Source organism: Haliaeetus leucocephalus, unplaced genomic scaffold (genome assembly GCF_000737465.1).
Source record: "Haliaeetus leucocephalus isolate CR32 unplaced genomic scaffold, Haliaeetus_leucocephalus-4.0 Scaffold238, whole genome shotgun sequence".
NCBI lineage: Eukaryota > Metazoa > Chordata > Aves > Accipitriformes > Accipitridae > Haliaeetus > Haliaeetus leucocephalus.
Genome location: NW_010972674.1, coordinates 130072 through 137729, shown reverse-complemented (window position 1 = coordinate 137729; position 7658 = coordinate 130072). Strand labels below are relative to the sequence as shown.

The following is a 7658-nucleotide window of genomic DNA, read 5'->3' as shown; positions in this document are numbered from 1 at the left end:
GGCCGGGAGCAGGGCTGCCGCTCGGGTGCCGGGACACTGGTCCCGCCGGCGGTGCCCCAGGCGCCGTGTCCGTCCTGCCGCAGGGACGCAGCGGGCCCGGGCTGGCACGCGGACCTCGCTGCACGTCCCCTACGGCAACGGTGAGGGTGAGAAGCTGGACATCTATTTTCCCGCGGATCCTTCTGGAAGTAGGTGACGGGGCGGCAGGGGCAGCAGGGGCGGGCAGGGCCTGTGCCCCCCTGCTCACTCCGGGCCGTGCTGCGCAGCCTTCCCGGTCCTGGTCTACATCCATGGTGGATACTGGCAGTGTCTGAGGTGAGGTGGGCTGCCGCAGAGGGGATCCCTCGGGAAGGGAGCCCCCCGGCCCGCTCCTACCGTCTCCCTTCTCATGGGACCTGGACTTGTCCTGGGTGCTCCGCGTCTGATCGGCCTCCCGGCCAGCCCTGGGAGACCCTGGCCCCCACAGCCAGGCTAGCTTCCATCTCCCCCCCCAGTAAAGACGAGTCAGGATTCGCAGTCCCCCCGCTGGTGTCGCAGGGCGTGGCGGTGGTGGCAGTGGGTTATGACACAGCCCCCAAAGGTAGGTGCTGCCCAGTGGAGGTGAAGGCTGCCTGCGCTGGCCCGGCGCCCTCCTGACTCTGCCCTCTGCCCAGGCCACATGGACGCCATGGTGCTGCAAGTGCGGCGCAGCCTCGCCTTCCTGGTGGAGCGGTACTCTGGGATCAGGTGGGCCGCACGCAGCTCCCGGGGTCCCCTCTGCCCCACCACTATGGCCGCTGTCGGGCCTTCAAGGCAAACTGTGCCCACCTCACTCCCTGGGTGGTTCGGTGCCTGGGGGTGGCCGTGGCAGCAACAGGAGGGGCACGAACGAGCCATGCCCTGTGACAAAGGCTTCGACGCCTCTGTCCAAGGGCCGGGCAACGCCTGTGGCCATGCTCCCTTGTCACTGTGCGAGGCGTTCATTGGTCAATGGACCGGGAAATCTGTCTGAGCTGCTGCGTTTGGGCTGTGGCACTTGCGGCTGTGCCACCTCCTCCACACGGAGCAGGGTGTCCCCAGGCAGCAGGCACCGTGCCGCCGCTCCCCACGCTGGCTCATGGCTCCCTCTCTCCAGAGGCATTTACCTGTGTGGACACTCGGCAGGGGCCCACTTGGCAGCCATGGTGTTGTCCACGGACTGGACAGAATATGGAGTGGCGCCAGATATCAAAGGTAGCGCTGCCGTGTCCAGGTGCAGGGGCTGAAGGAGAACTGGTGTCTGCACCTGGAGCAAGGCCGTCTCTGCTGCCCATAAGGGGCTGTGGGGGCTGTAGAGCTGAGGGGGATGAGCTGCCCCAGCCAACTGCAGCCCACAGGCCCTAGGAGTGCAGGACTCTGGGCTCCTGGACAAGCTGCCCCCGGGGGGGGTGTGTGTCCTGCACCCAGCAGCCGCTCACTGAAGCCCAGGGATGTGGGTGCAAACAGAGTTCCCAGGTGCAGGGCTGCGAGAGCGGCCCGAGCTGCAGGGCCCCTCACCCACCAGCACCTCTGCCTCCAGGAGCTGTGCTGGTGAGTGGCGTGTACGACCTCGAGCCCATCCTGCACACCTACGTGAATGATGTGCTGAACATGAGCCGGTGAGCCCACACACTATGGGGACAGCAACTGGGAAAGGGCACAGGCAGGCTGCATATGCCTGCCTTTGGCCAGCACAGCCTACGGGCGAACACCAGTGGCTCTGCAGCCTGCTCTGCCCCTGCCCACACAGCCTGCCTGCGCTGCAGGGCACCGGCTGCCTCTGCGCCTGACCCGGGCACAGGCTCTGCGCCCTGCGCCTGGCTGGTGTGCACAACCAAGGACACGGGTGCTCTGCAGGCAAAGATGCCTTCTCTGAGTGAGGGGCTACATCAGCTGCCACTGCACTGTCTCCTCCAGGGAGGTTGCCCAGAGGAACAGCCCCATGCTGTGCATCTCCCCAGCAGTGCCTGCGGCTGCGGCCTGCGAGGTGCTCGTGGCTGTGGCGCAGCACGACTCCCCGGAGTTTCGCAGGCAGTCGCAGGAGTACGGCCAGGTGAGCTCCGGGCAGCACCCTGCCCAGCTCCTCAGGGATGCGGCTCCAGCTGGCCCGCCCGGACCTGCTAAGCTGGGATGAAGAGCTCATGTGCTGTATCAGAGCAGTATTTCTGCTGCTGTGGCAATGGCTGCTGTCAAAGACGACAGTGGATCAGGGGAGGATGCTAGTCCTTGCTGAGCCATCATTCCTGCTCCCCTGACCAGAGTGGATGGGGGTCAGGGTCCCTCCCGCCAGCGCCGCTCTCTCCGCAGGCCCTGCGTGCAGCTGGCTGGTCCGTCTCCCTGCTGGATCTTGCTGGTGTGGATCACTTTGACATCATTGAGAAGCTGGCGGAGGACAGCTATGTCCTCACTCAGGTAGGGGAAGACCTCCTGTCCTCCCTTCACTCTCTGAGCACAGCTGAGACCGGCAGCGCAGAAGAGCTGTGCCGAGGCGAGCTTCCCCCGTGTACGGGGGCCGATGTGGGGCTGCGGCTTCAGGGCTGGCCATCATCTCCACGAGTGGAGGAGTGGGGCCAGGCACTGCTCAGAGGGCTCGGTTCCTCATCCCAGGTGATTCTGAACATGATTTCAAGAGCTTGATGGCATGTCGGGAGCAAACTGAGTCAGAAACCGCAGCCCTGCTGCCCTCCTCGCTCCAGCTGCCTGGGTCTCCTCCTGCAGCACAAGGGCGGCTGCTGCCTCTGGACACCCTCTGTGCCCCCTCCACTCCCTCCAGCCTGCAGCCAAGCAGGAGGGGCTTGGAGCAGGGGAGCACCAGTTATTACCAGTTCTTGCCTGGGTTGGCATTCCTTTGCTGGGGTGTTTCTGCCCCTGCATGGGGCTGGCAGGCCTGCAGGGCTCTGTCTGGATGACCTGGTGATGAAGTTTGTTCCCTCGGTTTCCTTTAAACTGCTTATTGCCAATACAAAATAAAATAGGAATAACTGCTGCCTGAGTGTAACTCTGCTTCCTGGGGAGCTGGGGCTGTGCTAAGCCATCGAGTAGACACTAGACGTGGATGCTGCAGAGAGAATCTCCTCTTCCAGCACAGAGCTCCCAGTCTGCAGCTGGCGTCCTCTGTGCTGGCAGTGGGGAACGCACCACAGCCCAGCCCAGCTCTTTGCTGGGGTCTCACCAACCCAGAATGTGACAGGCTAGGCAGGCAGGGAAGCCCGGAGAGCCTGCCTGCGGCTGTGGGACAGGGGTAATAGAAGCCTTTGGGGATGGGGGGTGATGGAGGAGCACACTGATGAGTTGTCTGGGCCAGGCTGGGCTCGTGCCCCTGGGACAGTCCTGGCCAGATACAAACTTCAGCACTGCTGTGTAGTGGCCCTGGTCCTGTGGCTGAGACACTTCCACCTCCTCAGGAGCACTTGTCCCTCAATAGGCGCACCTCTGGGCTGCGATGATGTCCCTGCTGCGCAGTCAGGAGAGGAGCACACTTGGGAGAAAACATCCTGCACAGCCACAGGACTGCCAGAACAGGTTTATTTTGTGCCCTGACCATCCCTTAGGACCTGTCTCCCTGCTGCAGCATCCTTGCACACGTGTGGTGCACATGGGCCACGTGCAGTGTGTGGCTTTTGGGACGGGGGATGTCTGGCTCTGCTTTTGGGTGCTGTCTGCGGGACCTGAGTTAGAGGAGCAGAGCTTCTGTAGAGGACTAGAGGGTGCTCTGAGGACGCATTTTCTGGGTGACTAGCGAGGCAGGGATGCTGCCTTGGAGGGGTCTGTGTGGTGATGTGAGATGTGGGCTCTCCTCTGTCCCTCTGGGCATGTCTGCAAAGGTGCTGCCTCCCGACAGGTGTGGTGCTCCCACTGCAGGAGTGGGCTGGGGTCTCCCTGGGGTTGGGCTCACGCTGGTTTGCGGGGCTGCACATGGGGGTGGATGCTCTGCTGCAGCTGGCTGGGAACATGCCTGGAGCACGCTGTGGCTGGTCCCAGCCCCTTTGCTGCTGGCTGCCAGGACAGGGCTGGGACAGCTGCTTGTCCTGGTTTCAGCTGGGATAGAGTTAATTGTCTTCCTAGTAGCTGGTATAGTGCTATGCTTTGGGTTCGGTATGAGAAGAATGTTGATAACACTGATATTTTCAGTTGTTGCTAAGTAGTGTTTAGACTAAGTCAAGGATTTTTTCAGCTTCTCATGCCCAGCCAGCAAGAAGGCTGGAGTGGCACAAGAAGTTGGGAGGGGACACAGCCAGGGCAGCTGACCCAAACTGGCCAAAGGGGTAGTCCGTACTATGTGACCTCATGTCTAGTATATGAACTGGGGGAAGTGGGACTGGGGGGAACTGCCACTCAGTAACTAACTGGGTGTTGATCAGCGGGTGGTAAGCAATTGCATTGTGCATCACTTGTATATGCCAATCCTTTTTTTTTAATTATTATTATTGTTATTATTTTCTTCCTTTCTGTCCTATTAAACTGTTCTTACCTCAACCCACAAGTTTTACTTTTTTTTCTATTCTCTCTCCCTATTCCACTCGGTGGGGAGGGAGCGAGTGAATGGCTGCGTGGCGCTTAGTTGCTGGCTGGGGTTAAACCACAACTCTGCCACAGCCCACCAGCTTGCCTGCAGCAGCCAGGGGGAGGCAACTGCCCCCGGGGTTGGGGCTGGGAGGATGCTCAGGCTCCCCCTGCGCTCGGAGGAGTCGGAGGAGTCGGACGCAGTCCCAGGGCCAGCTTCTCCTGGCACTTCCTGGCCACAAACTCCAGCTTGTTCTTTGCGAGCTCGGCGTCACAGGCTGACACATCGCGGTGCCAGACCGCATGCACGGTGTGTGCCGACCAGGGGAACAGCAGGACACTGACAGCCTGGCCGGTTTCGGCCAGCTCCTCCTCACTCACTGCCCGCAGGTGCTCACAGAGCTCTGTGGGGGACAGCCAGCCTCCCCTGATGCTCACCATCACAATGTTTGTCTCCACCGCTGCGAGGTTGACAGAGCAGACGGGCGAGTTCAGCTCCTGGATGCCTGGGGGAGGTAGAGGCAGTAGGCTGGGAGCCCAGTGCCCGGCTTCCCGGGAGAGGAAGCTGCCGAAGCCCTGCCCCAGACCCTGGCTGAAGGAGAGTCCCTTCACCCTCCCCCCTGTGCTGCACCAGGGTCACTGTGAGCACTGCGGGGACAGGCACGGCATCGTCCCGGCACTCCAGCTAGGCAGGGACCCCAGCAGCATCCTCAAGATCCAGCACGGCTGCTCGGGGAAGGTGCCCGCACCGCTATCAGCTCTGGCAGTGCCGGCTAGTGCTGGGTGCGGTGAGCCCAGCCAGCGGTGAGGGTGGGGGATAAGGCTGGGCCCACGCCAAGCTGTCAGGCAGGGCAGGACCTGGCTGCGTGGCAGTGCCTGGAAGCCTGCACAGCCGGTCAGAGGGAGTGGCGTTAGGCTGTGGGCGCCTGTACCTCCCGGCGTGCCGAGGGACCCCAAGATACCTTCAGCAAAGCGTTGGGCGTTGTCATGGTCTCTGCGCAGCGTCGCCTCCGCATGCTCCAGTCCAACGCGGGCAGCGGCTGCCAGCACGCCAGCCTGCCGCATCCCCCCGCCCAGCAGCTTCCGCACACGCCAGGCCTCAGCGACAAACTCCCTGCGTCCAGCCAGCACCGCGCCGGCTGGGGCACCCAGGCCCTGCGGAGCCACCAGAGGGGTAACCCAAGCTGTGCTGGGGAGCAGCCCCCTGCCCCTCCCAGGGACGTGCTCAGGGATGCCCCAGCCTGCAAGGCGGGGGCTCAGCTTGGTGCCCCCGAACAGGGGCGAGCCCCTGTCTTGTGCTGGTCCCGTTTGGCCCCAGGGACCCCCCCTCCCCATGCAAGCACACCTTGGAGAAGCAGAGGGACACGGAGTCGCAGTGCTGGGTGATCTGAGCTGGGTCCACGTCCTGGGCCACCGCCGCATTCATCAGCCGCGCTCCATCCATGTGCACCTGCAGTCCGTAGCGGTCAGCAAGCCCACGGACCTGGGGGGAGGCAGAGGAGCAGCTGGGCTGGAAGGGACCCCTGGGGCAGCCGGCACCAACATGAGCCACGCTCTGAGCTCCTCGGCAAGGCCCTGGCGTCCCCGTGGTGCCATCCTGCTGGGTCCGGCTGCCTGCGCCCAGGCAGGGCTGCGGCCAGTGGCCGGCTGTGGGCTCCTACCTGCTGGAGGTAGGTGAGGGGCAGCACCCGGCCCCCCGCCGAGCTGTGCGTGTTCTCCAGGCAGATGAGCTCGGGGCGCGGGTGGTACCGGCTGCCGTGGGCGTCACGGAGGGTCAGCTCCAGCCGGTGCAGGTCCAAGGTGCCGTCTGGAAGGTCCGGCAGCGCCTGGGAGTGGACCCCAGCGACCTGCGCCCAGGGCAGGGCAAAGAGCAGAGCTGACGGGGGACGGTGGCGGTGCACGGGGGTCCCGGCCCTCTGCGGCTGCAGCCGCAGCCCAGCGAAGGATCGATCCTCCGCCCTGCCCGGCCCCGGCAGCCAGAGGAGGGCAGCAGCAAGCCGCCCTCCCGGCCCTGCCTGCGCCGCCGGCCCCCGCTCGCCCCCGGCACCCACCTGCGCGGCCCCGCCGTGCTCGTAGAGGTGCAGGTGGGAGTCCCGGCCCAGGAGCAGCTGAGCCCCCCTGCGCTGGCAGTGGCACATCACTGGGAGAGAGAGGGGCCGTGAGGGAGGGGGCCAGTGCCCAGCTGGCACCGTGTGCGGGGGGGGGGCAGGCAGGCTCAGCCGGGGTGCCTGCCGGCTGCCTGCGCTTGGGCGGTTTGGGGGGCTCTGGCGCGCGAAGGCTGGGCAGGCAGCACGGCGTTGCAGCAGCGGCGCGGCCTCCTGCGGGCACGGGGCACCCGCTCTGTCCCCGGCGGTGCTGGGGCTGTCGCCCGGGGGGTGCCTGCAGCGGCTGGAGGTGGGGGAGCAGCTGGGGGGCACAGCCTCAACTCCTGGTGCATGCACATGGCCGGGGCTGGAGCAGGGCCCATGATCCCATGCAGCGCACAGCGGACCCCCGCTCACAGGAAGGCAGGAAAGCGAACTGGGTAAAGGTTAATGGAGCAGAGTGGAGGCCGATCATGAGACAGGGATGAGCAGACCCAAGGGGAGGGGTTGCTCAGCAGCAGCATGAAGCAGGGATCAGGGTCCGAGCGGGGCCATGCTGCTACCAGTTTGAGGTGGAGGGGGGTAAGGAGATGCACCCGAGTCAGAAAGGACCTGCTGCCCACAGTTTTCCCCTGTGGCTGTCCAGGCAGCTTCCTGAGCAGAAGTGGGGCTTTCCTTGGGACCCCAGGGAGGAGCGGGGCTGTTCTCGCCCTCCGCACCCTCCACAGGATGGGGACATAAACCTGCCCCTCGGTTTGCGACCTGGCAGCCCTGGGCACTCACCGGCGATGAGGTTTGCCATCGTGGCAGTGGGCACAAAAAGAGCCTCCTCCATCCCCAGGATCCCTGCGGCCTGGCGCTGTAGCTCTGCAGGGGGGAGAAGCACGGGGGTCCTGAGGGGGGGGATGACATCTGCTGGCCCTGGGTGGGCACGGGGGGGGGAGGTCGGGAACCCCCGAGGTCCAGGCAGCCGCCCCCAGCCCCCCCGGAGAAGTCCTCCTCTGGGGTCCCCATCCCGGCCGCCCCCTGGCCTGGGGGGGCCTGCAGGCAGGGACCCCACCGGGGTGGGAGGTG

At 64.8% G+C, this 7658-nt stretch overlaps 3 protein-coding genes across 4 annotated transcripts in view; 1 reads left to right on the top strand and 2 right to left on the bottom strand.

The window, feature by feature from the left end:
• HGS (hepatocyte growth factor-regulated tyrosine kinase substrate) overlaps nt 1–1428 on the bottom strand; it is a 28184-nt gene extending 26756 nt beyond the window's left edge. For both annotated transcript variants that reach the window (XM_010568091.1, XM_010568092.1), the window contains exon 1: nt 1422–1428. The gene's annotated coding sequence lies outside the window, so the exon portion shown is untranslated. The remainder of the gene's footprint in view (nt 1–1421) is intronic.
• The window catches only part of AFMID (arylformamidase), a 3095-nt gene extending 419 nt beyond the window's left edge, over nt 1–2676 (top strand). Inside the window, 9 exon segments of the mRNA XM_010568124.1 lie at nt 84–188; nt 267–314; nt 317–580; nt 654–726; nt 1115–1212; nt 1538–1616; nt 1915–2050; nt 2305–2409; nt 2605–2676. Coding sequence (XP_010566426.1) covers nt 84–188; nt 267–314; nt 317–580; nt 654–726; nt 1115–1212; nt 1538–1616; nt 1915–2050; nt 2305–2409; nt 2605–2634 — 938 coding nt within the window. The 3' untranslated portion in view covers nt 2635–2676.
• A 1983-nt stretch (nt 2677–4659) lies between these two features.
• The window catches only part of LOC104832129 (probable low-specificity L-threonine aldolase 2), a 10933-nt gene continuing 7934 nt past the window's right edge, over nt 4660–7658 (bottom strand). Inside the window, exons 2-7 of the mRNA XM_010568123.1 lie at nt 7368–7477; nt 6552–6640; nt 6162–6347; nt 5846–5983; nt 5463–5655; nt 4660–5006 (exon numbers count right to left, since the gene is read on the bottom strand). Of these exons, the coding sequence (XP_010566425.1) occupies nt 4660–5006; nt 5463–5655; nt 5846–5983; nt 6162–6347; nt 6552–6640; nt 7368–7477 (1063 nt within the window). The remainder of the gene's footprint in view (nt 5007–5462; nt 5656–5845; nt 5984–6161; nt 6348–6551; nt 6641–7367; nt 7478–7658) is intronic.